The 23363-nt window shown below is 39.5% G+C and overlaps 1 protein-coding gene across 1 annotated transcript; it reads right to left on the reverse strand.

Annotated features, from left to right (window-relative positions):
* Positions 1–18037: 18037 nt before the first annotated feature.
* Positions 18038–21450, reverse strand: LOC141250622 (uncharacterized). The gene is made up of 4 exons (XM_073670043.1): positions 21360–21450; positions 20307–21108; positions 19648–20195; positions 18038–19551 (listed from the first exon to the last, which is right to left on the reverse strand). The coding sequence occupies exons 1-4, from the start codon at positions 21448–21450 to the stop codon at positions 18038–18040; spliced, it is 2955 nt and encodes a 984-aa protein (XP_073526144.1).
* Positions 21451–23363: the final 1913 nt, after the last annotated feature.

Genomic DNA, 23363 nt, shown 5'->3' on the forward strand with positions numbered 1-23363 from the left:
TTATATGAAACAAAGATATCTGAAGAATATTTCAAACACTTGGCGTGATAATAATCATAACAAGCTTATTCAAACAACAAATAATTTGAACAATGTTCAACTAGATATTTTAAATAATCCTCAAAATAACTATTTAATAAATAAACTTCAAAACCTTACAAATCAATATAACGCTCTACTGTCTTTTCAACATAAATATTGGGTTCAAACGCGCTAAAGTCAAAATAGTTATCATATGGATAAAAATACGAAATACTATCAACTCGTGAAACAAAGAATGTTTAAACAAAAAATCACATCCTCATCACCTTCTATTGAAGGTATTCAATATTCAGAACAATCTCACATTCGGGAGGCTATCACTAAAGATCTTCAAAATCGTTTCAATTCACAACATATCAATCCTTTAAATCTTAATGATTTCGAAATAATACCTCACATTATTTCAGATACTAAAAATTCTTAAGATTCTTAAGATTCGTCTGACGTTGAAGTAAAAAATATCGTTTATAATTTATCAAAAAATAAAACATGTGGTCCTGATGATTTCCTACTGAATTTTATCAGGCTTTTTGGCCTGCTCAAGCATTTTTCCACAGTGAAACCACTTTAGCTGAATCCACACACTCTTTTATTTCTCTAATACCCAAAATCAATAATCCGTAAACGATAAATCATTTTCGGCCGATCAGTATATGTAATACTATTTACAAAATTATTACCAAATTAATGGGTAATAGATTACAAAATTTATTGCCAAAAATAATCAACCCTCTGCAGGGTGCTTTTGTTCAAGAAAGATTAATTCAGGATAATATTCTTATTGCACACGAAATCTTTGATTCTTTTCATAAGAAAAATAAAGGTTCTAGGGGTTGGATGACTATAAAAATCGATATAAAAAAGGCTTATAATAAAATCCAATGAGCTTTTATTCAGCAAATGATGATTCCTTTGATTTTTAAACAAAATGGACTAACCTAATTATGAAATGTATATGTTCATCTTCCTTCTTTGTTTTGGTTAACAATGAACCAGGACCTAGTTTTAAGCCTAAATGTGGTATCCGACAAGGTGACCCAATCGCTCCGTTTATTTTTATCATAACTGTGGAATATCTGGCAAGATTTCTAACAAAAGAATCAAAAAAACAAAATCATAAGGTAGGTATTAAATTATGTAATCATGGAACTTGTATTCCCTTCTTAGTTTCGCTGATGATACTATTATTTTTGCAAATGCCAACGTTACAACTGTTAGATACATGAAGAATACTTTAGAACATTTATTTAATATATTTGGTCTAAAAAGAAATTATGAAAAAAGTTCGATTCAATTCTCCAAAAATATGCAAACTAATGTTAAAAAATATTGTTACTGAGTTACAAATTCGTATTACAACAACAATGGAAAAATATTTAGGAATTCCAATTTTACCAGGAAAGGTTAAAAATAAATGTTTTGATTATGCTATTAATAACTTAAAAATCAACTTTCTAACTGGAAAGCCAATACACTATCTCAGGCAGGACGAACAATTCTTATTCAATCTAATCTTCTATCCCAAAACTAATTAATTAATGCAAAGTTTTTATCTGCCAACAGGAATACATAATCAAATCGATGATATAAACAAAAAATTCTTTTGGAATAAATGTACTCCAAATTCAAGAGCCCTTATTTCTTGGGGATAATATTTGTCAACCTAAAGGAATGGTGGAATGGGACTTCAGAAAGTGAAAATATTAATATTGATTTACAAATGAAACTATTATGGAAAATAATTAATGATAATAATAATAATAACATGTGGGTTAAAATTATTAAAGAAAAATATATAAAAACAAAAACATTCTCAATTATAATAGAAATTCTAAACACTCTTGACAATTTGGCCGCTTATTTTGATAAATTTAAAAATGGCTTATTTTGGATACTAGGTAATGGAAAACAAATAAATTTTGTATGATAGTTGGATTCACAATATTGATATTAAACCTTCTTTAATCCAATTATTCATGATATCAATACGAAAGTATCGGAATTTATAACAATAATAAAATGTGGGATCCGATTAAATTACCCACTCTTCTACCAATCAATATTGTCAATCAAATCATTAAGATATTTATTCCATCTTCTGAAATTGAGGATAAATTAATATGGAAATTATCTAGCTTAGGGAATTCAGCACCAAAACTGCTGTTCAATTAACTAAAAAATATACAAATCCAAAATCTTCAATTTTTACTAAAATGTGGAACCTCAACATTCCCCCTAAAATAAAAAAAATATTTGGAAAGCATTATCCGATTGTCTTCCAACGACGGAAAGATTTAATAGATATTTCAATCGAGTTCCAAATCACTACACACCTTGTAATGGATAATTAGAAACAACGTCCAATTTTTTCTTTCAGTGACCAATTACCGTTAATATGATTCACATAATTGAACAAAGAATAGGTAAGAAAATTGATGACACTTATACTGACAATTTTTGTCAACGGTTTTGAATACTTTCTCAACAATAACAAAAATATTGATATAATATTTTTCTTATGGTTTCAACTATGGAAAGATAGTTTGATAGCTAAAATATCCCAAAACAAAACCTATCGATATGACCTTCATTCTATTTCACTCTTGGACTACTTTCTAAAGACTTTAATTCGGCAAAACATAGTAATAAGACAAAACATAACAATGATATCACACATCACAATTACAAGAAAAGGAAAAATATTACAAATTGGAAATCACCTCCCGCCGGGTGGTTTAAATTAAATTTTGACGCTTCTTATTACCCAAATTGGAGATGCTTATATTGGGAATGTTATTCGTGATAATAAGGGTAATATTATTAAAATACACCAAAGTAGAATAAATGTTGCATATGCAATTCAAGGTGAGGCTATTGCCGCTATCAAGGGCAATAAAAAGCCAGACAACTTAACTTACAAAATACAATTGTAGAAGGAGATAATTTAACTGTAATCAATACAATTCGTAAAATTTGGCAGGTCCCGTGGAGCATCAATAATATTATAGAAGAAGTGCACAACGAGCTTCAATTCTTCAAGGAAGTAAAGATATTTCATTGCTTCAGAGAAAACAACAAGGTTGCAGATATGATAACATCTAAGGACGCGGGAAATATTGATATAGATATCTATGTAATATATGTAATATACCTGATTATCATATCAGAACTCTATGAGAAATTGCGTTTATCACAACCTTTGCTCCTTAGTTTCCTTTGTTCCTTTGTAAGCATTATCAAACATGATAATGCGGGATTATCTCCTGGTTAGGGAGGATTCCCTTTGTTGACCTTTATCAAAAAAGAAAGAAAAAAAGAAGAAGATGAAACCACATCGATATCATCTCGATAATGTTATAGGCTAGTAAATCATCTCATTTTTTGTTAAAAATATAGTATAAAAGACTATATATGTGTCATATATTGTAATAAACTTATTGAAAGTTGATTAATGGAAGCCAACTGGAATATAACGTGAACTGGCGGTTACTGGCATGCCGCAACCAGCGGTGGAGTTTGGGCAAGAATCAACGGTTATAGGTAGGCAGAAACTGGCGGTTATGGGTGCGCAGAAACCGGTAGTATGAGTAGGGCAGGAACCGGCGGCTTTGGTTGGGCAGAAACCGGCGGTGTCCTCGCTGCGTTTAAAAGCAAAAAAGAGCTGCGTCATTTAGCAAAACCCTAAAAAAAATTAAAAGATCATCTTCATTTGGCAGGGGTTTGCTTCCTTCAATCGGCAGGGGTTTGTTTAGCATTTGATGTGGGTTAGCATTTGGTGGGACGTGTATCGGTTTGAGAGCAGGTTTTTGCAGTAATCGGTTCGGTGGCGTTAGGCGTGCTTCCGTTAATTGCTTCCTTCAATCGGCAGGGGTTGCTTTCGCATTTGATGTGGGTTCGCATTTGGTGTGGGATGTGTCATCCTAGGCAACACCACCTTTGCGCTGATTCTGTGGTTGTTTTATCGGTTTGAACGCAGTAGTGCTGTCACTGGTTTTGAATGTTTTTTCTTGTTTTTTTGTCCTTGTTTTTTGTGTATTGGCATGGGGTGCTACGTTTTCGTTTGGGTGTGGCAAGTCTTCTTTTTGTTGGATCCGTGGTTGTTGTTGGTTGCCCGTTTGCGCGCTTTTGCGATGTATCTTCCTTGTCCCTTTCGTGAGCTTGATACTGTCGGAATGGTGGAGATAGAGGTTTGAAAGCCAGCTCTCTTGTCCAGCACTTCAAGTCTGCTCATTTTAAAGATGCTCAAGCGATTGAGAGGTATAAGGTGCTTATAGCCAGTGATGGTGATATATTTTCTACTTTGGAGGCTACCTTTCAGAGGCTTAATATTTGGTTGTGTGGTACTTGTTTATGCACTCATGCGTTTTCTAGAAGTTGCAAACATGGTGACAGTTTTGATGTTCCGGGACCACTTTGTAGAGGTCTTCCCGATGGTCCCATGTTTTACAATCAGGGGATCCAGCGCCCTCCTTCGCACGATAGTGGTCCTGGTGATGGGATTGTTGATTTGGTTGCTATTGATGCCGCATCTTCTACCTTTTCGATTAACCTTGATTTGTTGCATGAGGTTTTTGCGGGTAAGTGTCGTACAGTGAAAAGCATCCCTAGGGCTAACTGGGATTGGTTTTTCGCTATGCCTTAAAGCTGCGCTGGACAAGGTCATTGCCTCTCCTCGGAATATTCCCTCTTGGATCTTGTTGTTACTTCTTCCTTTGTTCACCCTTAGGGTTATTCGGCCTCGGTCCGGCATCAAGAGGGGGAGGAAGGGATGTTGTCAGGTTGAAGGTATTGCTCGTGCTTTCAAGGTTTGGAGAGAGCCCGGTGGGCCCGAGATTTTGATCAGAGAGGTTATTAAGGAAGGGGTTGTTGATTTTGTTTCTTCTGGGGGTGTTGTTAGTGCTGTGCAGAGGGGCGCTAGTTTGGAAGAGGTGAATAGGAGGTAGTGTTTGAGGAAAGTGGGGGATGGGCATTGAGAGAATTAGAGGAGAAGCACCCCCGTTCTCCGGACCCTTTCGTGCCTCTTGCTAGCGGGGTTAGCGAGGCGATTTCCGTCACAAAGAGGTTGTGCTAGGTAAGATCAAAAGCTTTCCTAAAGGCACGTCTTGTGGCCGTGATGGGCTTCGGCCCAACACCTCGTCGATGCATTAGGGAAGGCCGATGTTGTTGCTGCTGATGATCTAGCCACCTCGGTCAGAGCGGTGGTTAATTTGTTCCTAGCCGGTTTATGCCCTCCTTCTTTGGGTGAGTTTGTTGCTAGTGCGCCGCTTACGCCCTTGGTTAAGCCTAGCGGAGGGATTCAACCTATTGCAGTTAGAACAGTTTAGAGGAGGCTTGTCTCTAAGGTTGTTGCAAGTGTGGTTGGGAAAGAGGTTGGGAATTATTTGGAGGATTTTCAGTTTGGTGTGGGATTTGCTAATGGGAGTGAGGCTATCTTTCATGCTGTCAACAGGTTGGTTGAGGCAAAAGGGTGTGACGATAGTATGTCTATGCTCCTGGTTGACTTTAGGAATGCTTTTAACTTGCTAGACCGAGGGTCCATGCTTCTTGAGGTTTGTAACCGCGTCCCTTCTCTTTCCCCTTGGGTTGAGTTCTGTTATGCACACCCGGCCAGGTTATATTATGGTGATTCTGTTTTATGGTCGTGTCAAGGCGTCCAACAAGGGGATCCTTTAGGACCTTTGCTTTCGCGCTCACTTTGCACCCTCTTGTTCATTTGATCAATGAAAGGTGTAACCTAGATCTCATGGCTTGGTATCTAGATGATGGCACTCTTATTGGTGATTCAGGTGCTATTTCTGAGGCTTTGCAGTTGATTATTGGAGAAGGGCCTTCTTTGGGCTGCATCTCAATGTTGCAAAGACCGAAATATTTTGGCCTAACCCCGAACAAGAGGAGTTTCGACCCTGCATATTTTCCACTTGATTTAGCTCGGCCGTTAGATGATGTCAAGCTTCTTGGGGGCATGTTAGTTTGGATCGCGGCTTCTGTAGTCGTTTGATTGAGGGTAGGGTCTCCAAAGCTGTGGGGTTGATGGAGGCTGTATCTAAGCTCAATGACCCGCAATCGAGCCTCCTCCTTCTTTGTAGCTGTGCTGGGGTTGGGAGGCTGTATTTCTCTCTTCGTACATGTCCCCCTCAGATGCTTGGATCTGCTCATCGCACTTTTGATCTTGGTTTGAGGAAGGCTCTTCAGGAGATTATTGTAGCAGGTGCCGAAGGGTTTGGTAATTGGCAGTGGAGATGTGCTACTTTGCCTTTTAGATTTGGTGGGTTGAGGGTCTATACTGCTTATGATTCGTCCCACTATGCATTTGTCACCTCACGTCTTCAGTCGCTTGACCTACAGAACCGTTTGCTTCGGCGGTGTGGTGTTATTGATCCTGGGCCGACGTTTGAGTCTGCCTTGGACAACTTTAGGGATGTGTGTGATTTTGATCCTCTTGTTCTCTGCCGTGAAGTATCGGCCCCCCCATTTATGAAACAATTGGCTACAGTGTACTTCGATTTACTAGAGAAGAAGTTGGTGACCTGTTTCAACCCTAGCGCCCGTGAGAAATTTGTCCTCATTAGTAATCGGTCATCTCATTCCTAAGAATTTTTAAGGACTACTCCTGATGCAAGAGCATCCCTATCATCAATTCCTCAAAGAGCAATCACAAGAGCCATGGCTAAGAGGATCAAAGATCAAGTTATGCATGCCACTTTAGCTCTCAATATGGACCAGGAGATGAAGCCCATTGCCTCTACTCTTTTGATATGTCAAAGAGGTATCTCTCCTCCACAAATTCCATGAAGAACACTTGGTCATTTCTGGACCAAGTCAAGCTACAAAGAGCTAACTTTAGGACATACCCGGATAGACCCTCTAGCCGGCTATGTCACTTTCAAGTGCATTTTGCACAAGATTCCTTATGTTTGTTATGAAACATTTCTTAGTGTATTTTGGTCTTAAGTAAGTGAACTTTATGAGGTTCAAAGGGCCGGCTCTCACTTGGTATAAAGGCCAAGAGATAGCTCATTTATCCGGGCCTTTGAATTGATTAAAAACACAAAGTTGTAAGTTGAGCATAGACTCCTTTCTATCATTTGAAGGCCACCTTGGTTTGTTGGTTGAGCAACTAAAAACAACCAGTATTTCTTGCCCAATTATATCTTGTTTGTGTGATTGTTATTGTATGAACTTGATTAGGGAAATCCCTACAAGGCTCGGATCTAGAGTTCAAACCTTTCAAACATCAAGAACAAGTGTTCTAGATGTTATCCTAGCTTGGAAACAAGCTTGGATGCAAAATAGAGATAGAAGTGAGATGAAAGCAAATGGGATAAGTTAGATCAAGGTTGAAAGGAAGATGAAGGCTAGGATGGTGCAAACAACAAGGCCCACTTCTAGGCCAATGGGATCAAGCACCCCATGGGCTAACAAGCCAAGCACCACCCCTACTCAAGCACCCAAGGGAACCTATCCACAAAGGGATCCACCTAAGCCCCAAGGCCAAGCCATGGGCAATTCAGGGAGTACTTCTAAACCTCCCAATGTGTCTAATACTCCTTACCCTAGATCTAGTAGTTTAGAGTGCTTCAAGTGCAAGGGTAAAGGCCATTTCATGAGAGATTGTCCTAACAAGAGAGTTATGTTTATTAATGCTATGGGACAATATGAATCAGAAAGTGAGCATGAAGATAATGAACATAGTAATGACCTAGATGTGGACTTAGGGGAAGGATCAGAGGAGATAGGTTATGAACATGGTGAAGTGCTAGTTTGTAGAAGAGTTCTAAGTGTCCAAACTGAATTGGTTGAAGATAACCAAAGGGAGAACATTTTCCATAGTAGATGCATGATAAAAGACAAGGTTTGTGATGTGATTATTGATGGAGGTAGTTGTTGCAATATAGCTAGTAGTGAATTGATAGAAAAGTTAGACTTGCCATCCATATTGCATCCTAGACCTTACAAACTACATTGGATGAATGATTGTGGAGAACTCAAGGTTCACAAGCAATGTAATGTGACCTTTAAGCTAGGCTCATATGTGGACACTATTCTTTGTGATGTCTTACCCATGCAGGCTTGCCATTTACTCTTAGGGAGACCATGGCAATTTGACAATAGGGTTACACATGATGGTTTTTCTAACAAGTACTCCTTCATGGTTAATGGTAAGTTGATTACCTTGAAACCTATGACACCCCTTCAGATTGTGGACGCAGCTGAGGCTAAGAGAGCCAAGGAAAGTGGCAAGATGGTAGCACAAGAGAGGCCTAAGACCAATGACAAGCCCCTGGTTTTGCACATCTCCAAGTTCCAAAGACAATACTCCATGCTAGTGTTCAAGGAAGTCCCAAGGGATGAATTCCTACCTAAGGATGCTATGCTAATGAGCTTGGTCAAGCCTCACACTTTGACATCAGAAGCACCCAACCACACATTGCCTAAGGCTATCCAAGAAGTGCTAGATGAGTTCCATGAGGTGTTTCCACAAGAGCTACCCAATGGACTTCCACCACTAAGAGGTATTGAACATCAAATTGATTTCATTCCAGGGCAGGTACTTCCTAATAGGCCAGCCTACAAAATGAATCCTATGGAAAGTAAGGAGGTGGAAACACAAGTCCAAGAGTTGTTAGAGAAAGGGTACATAAGGGAAAGCATGTCCCCTTGTGCTGTGCCAGTTTTGTTGGTGCCTAAGAAGGAAGGTACACTAAGGATGTGTGTGGATTGTAGAGCCATCAACAACATCACCATCAAGTATAGGCATCCAATTCCAAGGTTAGATGACATGTTAGATGAGCTCCATGGAGCATCTTGCTTCTCAAAAATTGATCTCAAGAGTGGGTACCATCAAATCAGAATGAGGGAAGGTGATAAAGGGAAAACTGCCTTCAAAACTAAGTTTGGGTTGTATGAGTGGCTTGTCATGCCATTTGGTCTTACCAATGCTCCTTCAACCTTCATGAGGTTGATGAATCATGTCCTAAGAAGCTTCATTGGGCAGTTTGTGGTGGTTTACTTTGATGACATTCTTATCTACTCAAAGTCACTCCATGAGCATGCCATTCATTTAAGGGAAGTACTATCCAAACTCAAGCAAGTTTCTTTGTATGCTAACCTTAAGAAATGTGATTTCTACTCAGATTCTGTTTCATTCTTAGGTTTTGTAGTGAGTTCCAAGGGTTTGGAGGTTGACAAAGAGAAGATTAAGGCAATACAAGAATGGCCAACTCCAACTAGTGCAACACAAGTGAGAAGTTTCCAAGGGCTTGCTAGCTTCTATAGAAGATTTGTCAAGGACTTTAGCACCATTGCTTCACCCCTTACTGAGCTCACAAAGAAGAACATTGTTTTCCAATGGGGAACCAGCCAAGAAGAGGCATTCCAGGAGCTAAAGGCAAGGCTAACCAAGGCACCCCTACTAGTGCTTCCAGATTTCACAAGGCCTTTTGAAGTGGAATGTGATGCTTCTGGAGTGGGCATTGGAGGTGTGCTAATGCAAGGAGGTAAACCTATTGCCTTCTTTAGTGAAAAACTCAAAGGTGCAACTCTAAATTACTCTACATATGATAAAGAGTTGTATGCTTTGTTTAGGGTGTTGAAAACTTGGCAACACTACTTGTGGCCTAATGAGTTTGTCTTGCATACTGACCATGAGTCACTAAAGCATTTTAGAAGCCAAGACAAGCTTGATAGGAGACATGGTAGGTGGATGGAGTTCATTGAGACTTTCCCTTATATTATCAAGTATAAGAAAGGGAAAGACAATGTAGTAGCAGATGCACTCTCTAGGAGGCATACCTTGCTAACCACCCTTGATTCAAAGGTGTTAGGATTCACCTACATCAAAGAGCTTTATAGCAATGATTCTGACTTTTGTGATATATATGTTCATTGCCTTGAAAAGGGACCCTTGGGGAAGTTTTACTTGTTTGAAGGATTTCTATTCAAGGTTGATAGGGTGTGCATACCTAAGTGTTCTCTTAGACTTCTTCTTGTGGAGGAATCTCACAAAGGAGGTTTAATGGGACATTTTGGTAGGGACAAGACCCATGCTATACTGAGTTCCCATTTCTTTTGGCCTCACATGCTCAAAGACATAGAACATATGCTTAAAAGATGCATTGAGTGCCTTAAGGCCAAATCCAAAGTGAAACCTCAAGGTTTGTATTCACCACTACCTATCCCTAGTGCCCCATGGTTAGACATTAGTATGGACTTCATTGTAGGGTTACCTAGGACTAGGAAGGGCAGAGATTCTATTTTTGTGGTGGTGGATAGGTTTAGTAAGATGGCTCACTTTATACCTCGTCATAAAACTGAAGATGCAACTAGTGTAGCCAACTTATTCTTTAGTGAGGTTGTTAGACTACATGGCCTACCTAGGACCATAGTTAGTGATAGGGATCCTAAGTTCCTTAGTCATTTTTGGAGAACATTATGGGGAAAGATAGGAACCAAGCTCTTATTTTCTACATCTAGTCACCCCCAAACTGATGGACAAACTGAAGTGACTAATAGGACTTTAGGGACTATGCTTAGAGCCTTGATTAAGACTAACCTTAAAGCATGGGAAGACATTCTGCCACATGTTGAGTTTGCCTACAATAGGGCCACACACTCAAGCACCAAGGTAAGTCCTTTTATGTGTGTGTATGGTACTAATCCCCTAACCCCCTTTGATCTTATTCCTTTGCCTAGCAGAGAGAAGTGCGACTATAGTGCAGGGAACCAGGTTAAACTCATCAAGGAGCTACATGAAAGGACCAGAGAGAGGCTGGAGAGCTTAGCCACAAGTGTAGCTGAGGCAAAGAACAAGCATAGGAGGAAGGTCATACTCAAAGAAGGAGATCTAGTGTGGGTGCACCTAAGGAAGGACAGATTTCCCAACTTAAGGACTTCCAAGCTCTCACCTAGAGGGGATGGACCATTCCAAGTGCTAAGAGTGGTTGGTGACAATGCTTATGTCATTGACCTCCCAGAAGAGTATGGAGTCAATCCCACTTTCAACATTGGAGACCTTACTCTTTTCAAGAATGTTGATGAAGAAGCTAGTGAAGGAGAAGAACAAGACGAGGCTCCAATCATCCATACTGAAGATGGCCTGAGGTCAGGCCCTTCAAAAGAAGGAGGGACTGATGCAGGAGCATCCCTATCATCAACTCCTCAAAGAGCAATCACAAGAGCCATGGCTAAGAGGATCAAAGATCAAGTTATGCATGCCACTTTAGCTCTCAATATGGACCAGGAGATGAAGCCCATTGCCTCTACTCTTTTGATATGTCAAAGAGGTATCTCTCCTCCACAAATTCCATGAAGAACACTTGGTCATTTCTGGACCAAGTCAAGCTACAAAGAGCTAACTTTAGGACATACCCGGATAGACCCTCTAGCCGGCTATGTCACTTTCAAGTGCATTTTGCACAAGATTCCTTATGTTTGTTATGAAACATTTCTTAGGGTATTTTGGTCTTAAGTAAGTGAACTTTATGAGGTTCAAAGGGCCGGCTCTCACTTGATATAAAGGCCAAGAGATAGCTCATTTATCCAGGCCTTTGAATTGATTAAAAACACACAAGTTGTAAGTTGAGCATAGACTCCTTTCTATCATTTGAAGGCCACCTTGGTTTGTTGGTTGAGCAACTAAAAACAACCAGTATTTCTTGCCCAATTATATCTTGTTTGTGTGATTGTTATTGTATGAACTTGATTAGGGAAACTCATGGTGCTCTAGGTGGTATATCCCCTAGTTGTGTTGTGTTATAGCTTGTTTGTTTCTTGTTGGCTTGCATTGTGTTGAGGTTAAGTCCAAGGTGCTTGCAAGAGTGAATAAGGATCACTCAAGAACTTATCCCATTTGCTTTCATCTCACTTCTATCTCTATTTTGCATCCAAGCTTGTTTCCAAGCTAGGATAACATCTAGAACACTTGTTCTTGATGTTTGAAAGGTTTGAACTCTAGATCCGAGCCTTGTAGGGATTTCCCTACATCAACTCCCATCCCCGGACTTGGACAAACGATACACCCAAGACAGTTCAGGTGTGTTCTTCAGTATCGTCTTGCTATTCCTATATTCCCTGATGGTTTTACATGTCCTTGTTGCTCTTCCTGTGTCATGGATTGGTTTGGTGACCATGCGGTGCATTGTGGTAATGATGTTGGGGTCAAGTTTCGGCATAACTTGATCCGGAATGTTTTGGGGGACATTTGCTTTCAGGCTGGTGTCTTTGTACAGAAGGAAGTGCCTATGGGTTTCTTATCTGAGGATGAAAGGGATCTGAGCCCTGCTGATCTACTTGTCCATTGTTGGGACAATGGGAAGGACGTTTGTCTGGATGTTACTGGCGTTTCCCCCTTCACGGGGGTAGGGGTTCCCGCTTTTGTTCCTGGGGGTGTTGTCTCTTCTGCTGTCGCTAGGAAGAGGAAAAAGTATGAAGATAAGTGCAGGGAGAACGGTTATAGTTTTATCGCATTTGCTTTCTCTACCTTTGGAGAATTAGAGGGTGATGATATTGAGTTTCTTACTAGGTTCACTCGGGTTGCTCAGAGCAACATCGTTAGCACCAATATGTTATTTTTCATAAATTGGGCTTTGCAGTGAATAAGGGGGTAGGCGCGCAGTTGGTTGCTAGACTCCCAACCAACTTTATATAATCTATCATCTTCTAATTAAAAAAACATTATGTTAATGGAAACTTTATCAGTATGCACTATCTTAATCTTAATCTTAATCTTAATTTAATATTAATATATATTAAAATAAAACTATTTCAAGTCTTCTCAATAATTTTCTCAATAATCTTCTAATTAAAAAAACATAGAAAAATGTTAATGGAAACTTTATCAGTATGCACTATCTTAATTTTAATCTTAATTTAATATTAATATATATTAAAGTAAAACTATTTCAAGTCTTCTCAATAATTTTTAGACCACATCATTAATTATGCGTCCATCTCATATTTGCAACACTATTCTCTCTCATCTATTAATTTTTTAATTTTTTTCTTTTTCCATTACCTATATATATATTAAAGCTACCGTTCGAAATTTTTTATTAATCAAATCTTGAGGGAGGTTCTGGAATAGTGAATACACTCATTAAAGTGAATACATTAGTACATATCTTGACCATTAGATCCGAACGATCAACGATTCATAAAATTCGCAAAAAAAAGCAACCATAAAAAACAAAAAAGTATAGAACCGCAACTTTATATCCATAATGACAATTTTATAAATATATAGAATAATAAGCTAAAATTTCTCTTTCACCCTGACCTAACCCTCGGTCACGCCTGTATGATTTTGAGATTGTTCGATTTCGCAGATGAGTTCGATCTTTCAATCCTGAATGTCCCTCTCTAGATCTCCTCTAAGGCTTCGTTCGACTGCGCCTTCTTCATCTTCATCTCTGTTCTTCACCGGATACCAGGTAGCGTCCTTTTCCTCCGTCGTTGCTTCATCGGACACCAAGGGCGACAAAAACCAGGCGGTCACAACCATGATTGGCATCGTTGAGTTCGATATTTGAACCTAGTGAAGATTTCAAGGTACGTATAGATAGATCCACTAGTGGAAAAAACCCTTTTTGCGGCGGGCATTTTGACACTTGTTGAGGCGTATACTGTTCGCAGCAAATGAGGGGGCTGCAACAAGTGGGAACACTTTTAGAGGCGGGCTAAATACGCCTCAAAAAAGACACTTTTAGAGGTGGTCCTAACGAGGCCCGCCTCTAAACGTGCCTCAACAAGTGCCACATTGGGCACTTGTTGAGGCGGGCCGGCCCAATGTGCGCCTCAACAAGTACTTGTTGAGGCGGGCCGACCCAATGTACGCCGCAACAAGTGCGCACTTGTTGAGGCGGGCCGCTTTAATCCCGTCGCAACAAGTACCTTTAGAGGAGGGCCTCTATAGGCCTACCTCTAAAGGTGCCTCAACAAGTGCCACATTGGGCACTTGTTGAGGCGGGCCGCCTTAAGCCCGCCGTAACAAGTGCCTTCGAAGGCACTTGTTGTGGAGGTTTTAGAGACGGGCTTATGGATGCCCGCCTCAACAAATAGGAAAAAAGAGCCGCAACAAAACAGCAAGCTGGCCCCTGCCTGCTCTTAAAATCGGCTGAAATAACCACACACAAATTTATAGAATAATGTACTTTCATACAGCAGGTTTGACCAGAGTATAGTTAAGTTCTCAACAACAGTTTACAAGTACGAATAAGTTCAATCCGATGATAGATACTTCGATGTAAAATATTGTGCCCATTGCTCACGAACTACATCCATTTCTTCAACAGTATATGATGTCGTCCTCTTAGTATATAGCTTCATAAGAAACACAGAAATTATTGATAAAAAAACTCAAATACATCAATGTATAGTTAATTAGTTACATACCTTATCTAGTCGGTAATCATCAGAGTCATCGAATCCCGTGACTATCTCTAACATGAACTTCATGACATTATAGCCACACTCGGTTCCGCTACTTTGTTGAGCGCATTAATTACACAAAATAAGGAGGTTATCTTAGCTAGATACAAGGCCTTCTATTATAGATAAACAAACCTAAAGCTAGCGTTTAAAATGTTATATGTACCTCTATATCAATGACTCTAAACGTCTTACGTTTTCCCAATGATTTATCGCACTTTCCACCTTGATACCTAAACACTTGAAATGCCCTAGAAAATCCACGCAATACAGTCATGAAAATGATATTGTTAGTATTCCAAAAAACTAATTCATAAGCAATGAAGGAACCGAGCAAAGAAGGGAGAAAGGAAAGACGAGACGAGACGAGCCATGACAAAGTGAAGTTGTTGAACTATCCAGAGGGATACTCGGTCGAGTAATGGACCGACTATCCCTCTGACCTTCTTCCGAAAAATCAGTTTTATCTTGGGGGTTACGAAAGGAGGACCTTGGAGAATAATAAAAGGGGGGTTTTGAAGTCAAACATCTTACAAATTCAGGACTCGAGATGCATCAGTCTTTCTGCTGCCTGAACCTTTCAGAGAATCGAAAAGATAGACCTGTCCTTTAAATAGGTCTATCACGTACAAAATCCAATGATTGTTGCATCATTTAAACGTAAATTGATAAAAAAAACTAATGATTGCTTAAAATACTAATTATATATGAAACTTACTGAAAACACTTACTCTTGATTATATGGGAGCAAAAACAATTTGGCACTGTTAGCATTGAATACACGTTGCAAGTAAGTTGCTGGAATAGATGGTTCAGCATTGATTCTAGTGCTTGACATCATCTGAGGACAGATGAATCCAATTCCAGAATTTTCAAATGCATGTGTGTGATTGTCCAATAAATATCTGCACATTTAAAGGAAAAACAATTAAGAATGATAGTTGAACAATTACAGAATAAGATTAAGATTGATAGTTGACAATTAAACGATAAAGATTAATATTTACATCATGTAGACTTGAATCACCGAAATGTTTAAGCAATCCCCCTTAAGGAATTCTTCTACATCGGATGCAGTGACATATGTTTTTTGATCTGTCGTCACATAATTCCAAACTGAGGCATCCAATGGGATGGGAGTATTATCATATATATCTCCCGGCGCCGAAGACATAACAAATTACAACCACTTGCACGATTGGCCATGACCTTGAATTGCTTCGTTTTCTTCTTTCTTTTTTTGCAGCTGATTCTTCCGTTTTTTTATCACAGCTACCAACCACTTCTTTGTTGGACTGAGACTCATTGAGTACAAACAAGGAAGATGTAATATCATTCAATATAACTATCCCGCCAAGGGCCTAATTTATGAAATCTATCCCGCCAAGGGCCTAAATTATGGATTCTACCCCGCCAAGGGCCTAAATATATAATAATATGCAACTATCCCGCCAAGGGCCTAAATTGACTTACCTTTGTATTTTTGGCGTTGTCATCCACCTTTTTCGAGAGAAATGACTTAGACTTCTTTGTTTGGTGTGGAGTAGTATAGTCCTATATATATTTGAAATCAAGTTGAGCAAGAGTGAGTAAGTGAAACCATCACCTGTAGGAACGCCTAAGTTAGAGAAATGACTTGGACTTCTTACCTCGTCGTCTTTGAAAATCACTAAGTGGATCGGCCATTGCACGAAGCTGCCCTGAGCACCGCCTAAGTTAGTGAAACCATCACCCGTAGGCACCGGAAGAATATCATCATGATGCCCATCATAAACAAAATCAACTTGGACTTTGTAGTGATCAGGCTTCATCGGTGTAAAGTGCTGGGACGATGCATCATTTGTGGGTTGTACCATACCATCCGCTATGAGCACTTTGTTACTAGAATCTTTATCCTCAAGGGCAAGATGGCATGGAGTCCTTTCCTGCATAAGAGGTATTTTAATTCATGTTATAAGAGGTATTTGGACATAAATATTTCATGATAAAATTGTTGCATCAGTCATACCTTCAGCTCACGTGGTTGCGGTGTGGAATCATGACAAGTGGTATAGGGTGCATCAACATTAGGTTCAAGATCGGTAGTAGAAGTGAAGTGTGGTTGATTTATGTGTAACATGGAGCTTATTTGCTTTTGTAGGGCCTCAACTACCCTTTTATCTAACTCACCTTCAAACTCCTTTCTAACTTCAGCTCTGATCGATTCGATTAGATCTGAAGAAGCTTCACTAGAACATCTTCTTTGTCGTTCTCTTGGATCGAAAGCAACTCTATAACCCATAGTTCCACCTATTCCCTTGACACGACCACGATGATCCTTTTTCCCAATGGCTTTCGTGAGGGCATCCTCATCATCCTCAAACATAAGGTTTCCTTTTTCTTCTTCTTCGTTATACTCCTCCTATGATGCCAATTAAAAAGTATAAATTAGTTCATATTTACAAGTCAATTTAAGTAAATATTCATTGCAAAGCACTACTTACAATTTTTCTTGCAATTTCTACGGCATCCTTATCATTCGGGCTAACTTCCCACTTTCCATCCACAGTTCGAACTTGATGAGCTAAAACCCATTCCTTTGATATGTATTTTCTAGCTCTAGGAACCGATGAGTTCACTGAGGAGCTACTTGACAGAGATATAGCTGCTTCCTCTGGGATTCGTCCTTCTTTTATCCACTCATGCCGTTTTCTAATATAACCTGCCTGGCCGGTGCGATGAGGATTCTTGTTTTGGGCTGCACTTGCCTTTGATTTTGCACTACGAGCCTGTCAAAAGTCAAGAGCATTATCACCAATGAGTTAGAAACATTATTATCAATGACTCTGGCCTATAACGAAGTAGCACTAAAAGGAAATAACATTACTACCAATGACTCTGGCTTGTGATATTCTTGAACAAAAGATAACCAATCAGCCTCTGAAATATGGTGGTAGACATCCCAAGGCATCTTGTTTGTAGGATACTTCGACGGCTTGAACGTCTTAGTTATCCATCGAGCTACCAACTTGCTCTTAAAATCTCTAAAGCGTTTTGCCACACATGAATGAAAATATTTTTCCCTTGATTTAGCCACATCATCAATGATGTGGAACATAGGCTGTGAATTTGTACAATAAGTTAATGATAGTTAATATAGTATATATTCAAGGTGTAATTTAAAAAGACATTATACCTTGGTCTCCTCCCAAAACCCTCGCCTCGTCTGCTCATCTATCTTTCGGTATTCTTTCTCGTTAATATTTATTCTTTGAGCACAACTCCCAACTTGCTTTCCGTATTGTTTTGACCATTGGCCATCTGGGACATTAAACGCATTATACTCAAGGTGCATAGGCTGTTTTACTTGAACACCTTTTGGCGGACCACGCCCTTTATGAATCTGTGTAATTGCGCTAACACATTGTGATTCGGGATCACCTTGGGTAGGACAAATAGCATTTTCTCTTTCATCAACCATCCCAAGCTAGAATTCCTGCAACAAAGTAAAAAAGAAAAGTTAGATCATGATTTCATGAGTAGATATAAAAAAACAGGCTAATGGTTAGTATATGATTCTACCTCATCTAATTCATTCGTGATTTGTAACCCATATTCCCTCCCTATGATCTGTAGGGATATGATTAGTATTATTTATATCTTCCTCCTCGGGTAATGGTTGAACAACAGTTGATAACAAGGGTGTATCGTCATACTCGTCATACTCATCTTCATCCACAACATCATCAATACCAAGAATATTTCTTTTACCTTGGGCAACTGCACGCCATTTAGGATCAACATTGTCTACCACATAAAAAATCTGCTTAGCTTGTGATGCTAGGATGAATGGCTCGTCACTATCACTTAATCGGTCAAAGTTTACCAATGTCAAACCCGGATAAATTTCATCTTGCTTCACCCCGTTAGGGTTGTTGACCCACTTGCACCGGAAAACAGGGATTGCAAAATTGTTATAATAAAGCTTCCAAATTTCTTCGATAACACCATAATACGATTGTGTCGCATCAACCGGTCTTTTGTCCTTAGCGCTCGCATAGACCCTAGATGATGCAATAACCTTCACTCCGCTATTCTGCACCACACTCTTTTCATCTTGTCTTCTAGTGTAGAATGTGAACCCATTGATATCATATCCTTCATAAGACCGAACACATAGTCGAGGACCCCGAGATAACCACTTGACCGTATCAGAAACGTCATGTTCTTTCCTAAGTTCCTCAGCTACTTCCTTCTTAAACCAATCAACAAATGTCCGATTATGTTCCCCCATCAAAGCTCTTTCATTCAATTTCGGATTCTTGTGCTGCAATTCAGTGCAATGCTTTTCTATGTAAGGATTCACCTCTGTAAGATGCTGCAACACACAAAGATGTGCCTTAATCTTCCTTTCAGATGGAGGAGAGATTACATTTTTACCAATTACTCCCTCTCCTTCAAGCCTCCCTGTATGATGAGATTTTGGATGACCTATTGGATGAAGCCTTGACAAAAACTCAGCTGCGTATTGAGATATCTCTTCATGAAGGACTCCACGAATGATACTACCCTCTGGATTCGCCCGATTCTTTACTTTGTCCTTTAAACTGCCAAAAAATCTCTCAAAAGGATACATCCATCTTAAATATACCGGACCACATAACTTGATTTCTCGAACCAAATGAACAATTAAGTGCACCATTATATCAAAGAAAGACGGCGGAAAGTACATTTCAAATCGACACAAAGTTTCGACAATATCAACGTGGAGAGCATCCAATTTTTCCGGATCAATAACCTTAGCACATATCGAACTGAAAAAGACGCACAGTTTTGTTATAACATGTCTCACGTGTTTCGGCAATATCCCACGAAGTGCTATTGGTAAGAAAACATTAAGCAATACATGACAATCATGAGACTTTATACCAATCAACCGAAGGTCCGAAAGAGAAACTAGACGTTTTACTTTTGACGAATACCCCGATGGAACCTTAATGCCATGTAAGCACTCACAAAACACCTTTTTCTCCTTTCTTGACATTGTGTAACAGGCCGGAGGCAGAAAAGTCTTTTTACCATCCGGTTTTACTACCGGCCACAAATCTGGTCAAATATTCCTCTCCTTCATATCAAAACGAACGTTCTGGTTGTGTTTCGTCTTTCCGGGTATATTTAGCAAAGTCCCAATTATGGCATCACAAACATTCTTTTCAATGTGCATCACATCGAGACAATGCCTAACCGACAAATCTTTCCAATAAGGAAGATCCCATAGTATAGACACTTTCTTCCATAAAACACCCTTTTTAGATTTGGACTTGAAGCACTTGTCATATTTAGTGTCAACATTTTTAATCCGTTCATAAACCTGTGATCCTGTCAAAGGTGTACGAGCTACTACTTCCTTGGTGTACCCATTGAACTCCTTCTTCTTTTTATGGTAAGGGTGATATCGACTAAGGAACTTCCGGTAATCTAGATACACATTTTTCCTGTAATTTCTCAAGTAGGCGGGTTTCATATCCTCCTCACATACAGGGCATGCTTGTTCTCCTTTGGTTTTGTACCCAGACAAGTTTCCATATGCCGGAAAATCATTTATGGTACAAAAAACCATAGCTCGCAAGGTAAAGTTTGAGTTGGTGTATGCATCGAACATTAGGACACCTTCATTCCACAATAATTTCAAATCATCAACAAGTGGAGCAAGATACACATCTATGTCATTCCCAGGTTGCTTAGGCCCGGAGATGAGGAGTGATAACATGATATACTTGCGCTTCATACACAACCATGGAGGAAGATTATAAATCGCTAGAAGAACTGGCCAGGTGCTATGTTGGCTGCTTAGAGTACCATACGGACTCACACCATCTGTACATAAAGCAAGTCTCAGATTCCTAACCTCATCACCAAATTCAGAATATTTCTTATCAATATTTCTCCATTGAGGAGAATCAGCAGGATGTCTAAGTTGTCCATCTTTCTTTCTCCCTTCCGCATGCCATCTCAGATTTTTGGCTTCGTTTATTGAAAACAAACGCTGAAACCTAGGTATTATTGGAAGATACCACATAACTTTAGCTGTTGGGCCCCTCTTAGCCGAATTTACCCCTTTACGCTTGTAACGAGATGCACCGCACTTTGGACACTCATCAGATTTTTCATGTTCATTTCTGTAAAGCATACAATCATTTGGGCAAGCATCTATCTTGACTACATCTAAGCCTAAGGGACACATCAATTTTCTGGCGTAATAAGTAGAGATAGGCATCTCATTGCCTTCTGGTAAAAATTCACCTAACCATTCCAATAAGGTGTTGAAACTTTCATCAGTCCAACCAGAAGCACATTTCAAGTTGTAAAGTACTGACACAGCCTCTAACTTGCTAAATTTTGTACACCCAGGATACAAGGGAGTCTCTGCAGCCTTTGATACCTGTTCGAACATCTGAGGTCGTTCGTTCAAGTGATCTCTCACCCCATCCATCATCCCATTTATTTCATCATCTTCTTGGTCATCATCATCATCCATCTCATTATTCTTAAGAATATCATCAACACTATCATCAGTGTCTACCCGAACATCAAACTCATTGACACTAGAACTTGGACGATCAGGTATTTTCTCACCATGCCAAAACCAAACATGATAATCTTCTTTGAAACCACGACAAAATAAATGATCCTCAATCTCATCAATATCATCTAACCGCCTTATATTCTTACAATCACGGCAAGGACAATAGATTTTTTCTGCTTTCGTACTACGTTGGTGTGCTAAAGCACATCTAATAAACTCCTCAACCCCACTCAAAATAAATGATCCTCAATCTCATCAATATCATCTAACCGCCTTATATTCTTACAATCACGGCAAGGACAATAGATTTTTTCTGCTTTCGTACTACGTTGGTGTGCTAAAGCACATCTAATAAACTCCTCAACCCCACTCAAGTATTGTGTCGTAGTATGGTCACCGTACATCCAAGGACGACTCATTTCTAGTAATAATTGCAAAAAAAGGAAGATTTAATATCATTTCTAATAACTATCCTGCCAAGGGCCTAAATTATGAATTCTATCCCGCCAAGGGCCTAATTTAATAGATAATAATACGCAACTAAGCAAGAAAAAATACAAACTCAACTATCCCGCCAAGGGCCTAAATTATGAAATCTATCCCGCCAAGGGCCTAAGAAATTAGGGTAGAAGTATTACCTTGATCCAATATCGATCCTTCAAGACAACGCCTCAATAAACTCCTTCAATGCACAATCTATAACCACAAAAAATAGTACATGAATTAGGTGTATACTTTTCATATTTTCATTGGGGCATTTCATCAAACACCTTCAAGGCACAAGCTATAAACACAACAAATACACAAATTCGGGATAGATTTAAACATTTAAATGCACAAGTTGTTAGTATTAGTTGTTTTGATTTGACTAGGATGAAAGATAGTATATGAATAGGGGTATATTTTTCATATTTTCATAGAGGCATTTCATCAAACACCTTGAATGCACAAACTATAAACACAAAAAAATACACAAATTCGGGATAGAATGAGAACGCGCGCGGTTCGGAGACGAAACGAGTTGGTACGTAGATAGAATACTTACCGGCGAAGACGAGAACGCGCGCAGAGACGAAACGAGAGGAGGGCGAACGCGCGGAGACGAAGGGAGAACGAAGACGCTCTCGGAGACGAACGGAGAGGAGGGCGAACGAAGAAGACAAAGTGAGAATGGCGGAATAGCGGAACGAAGAGGATGAAGAAGACGAAGTGGCGAAACGAAGAAGACGAAGTGGAACGAAGTGAGAATATCAGCCGCGCGGGTCTGTTGAAGACAATTAAAAGAGGTTTGTTGAGGCGGGCGTATAGAGGCCTGACTCAACAAGCATTAAAAGAGGCGGGCCGTATAGCGCCCGCCTCAAAAGGTATTAAAAGAGGCGGGCTAAAATGCCCGCCTCTAATACTCAGCCCGGATCGAAGCATATGTTTGTTGAGGCGGGCATGTAAAGGCCCGCCTCAACAAGCATTAAAAGAGGCGGGCCGTATAGCGCCCGCCTCAAAAGGTATTAAAAGAGGCGGGCTAAAATGCCCGCCTCTAATACTTAGCCCGGATCGAAGCATAGGTTTATTGAGGCGGGCATTCTCGGTCCGCCTCAATAAGTGCTTATAGAGGGGGGCTCTTTTGGCCCGCCTCTATAAAATCTTCCGGAAATAATTTTCCGGATACTTTTTGAGGCGTATAATATTATGCCCGCCTCAATAAATTTTTTTGAGACGTATAAAGTAATTTTCCGCCTCAAAAATCTGAAAATATGATAGTATAGGACGTTTTTGAGGCGTTTTTTTTAGGTCCGCCTCTAAAAGGGAGCCTCAACAAGTGTTTTTTCTACTAGTGATCTCACCTTATTTTTGGTTGAATTAGGTATTAGTTAGAATTAGATTTTCCAGATCTCCCCCAACCTTCATGCCGCCTTATCTGATTCCACGCTGTCTCTTTAGGTTAACTTTCCTCCCTCCCTCTATCCTCGTGAGAAACACAATTTGATTTTGTGGTGAACTTAATTGAGCTTTTAATGATTTATACACGAGAAGGAATGGCCGCTCTTCCTTTGATTAGGTGTTGTATATGTGAGAAGTCTGATTTGAACCTTCTGATGACAACCACCAGTATCTCTACATTATGAGTGGGAGCTTTCAACATATACTCTTGATAATTTTTGTACTTTTAGAACTAACATTCGGGACATAATCTGTCATTTGAAACCATTGTTCCTTGCTTTATTCATTAAGATCAAGATCAGTTGATTCACAAAAAACATATGTAGGTTGAGTATAATGATGGAATCTTTTGCGTAAGGATGTATTTGACCTACTGAAGGATATTTTGGACTAT

Source organism: Phyllobates terribilis, unplaced genomic scaffold, assembly GCF_046119375.1.
Source record: "Phyllobates terribilis strain yellow unplaced genomic scaffold, ASM4611937v1 Scaffold_5967__1_contigs__length_47842, whole genome shotgun sequence".
In the NCBI taxonomy this organism is placed as follows: Eukaryota; Metazoa; Chordata; class Amphibia; order Anura; family Dendrobatidae; genus Phyllobates; species Phyllobates terribilis.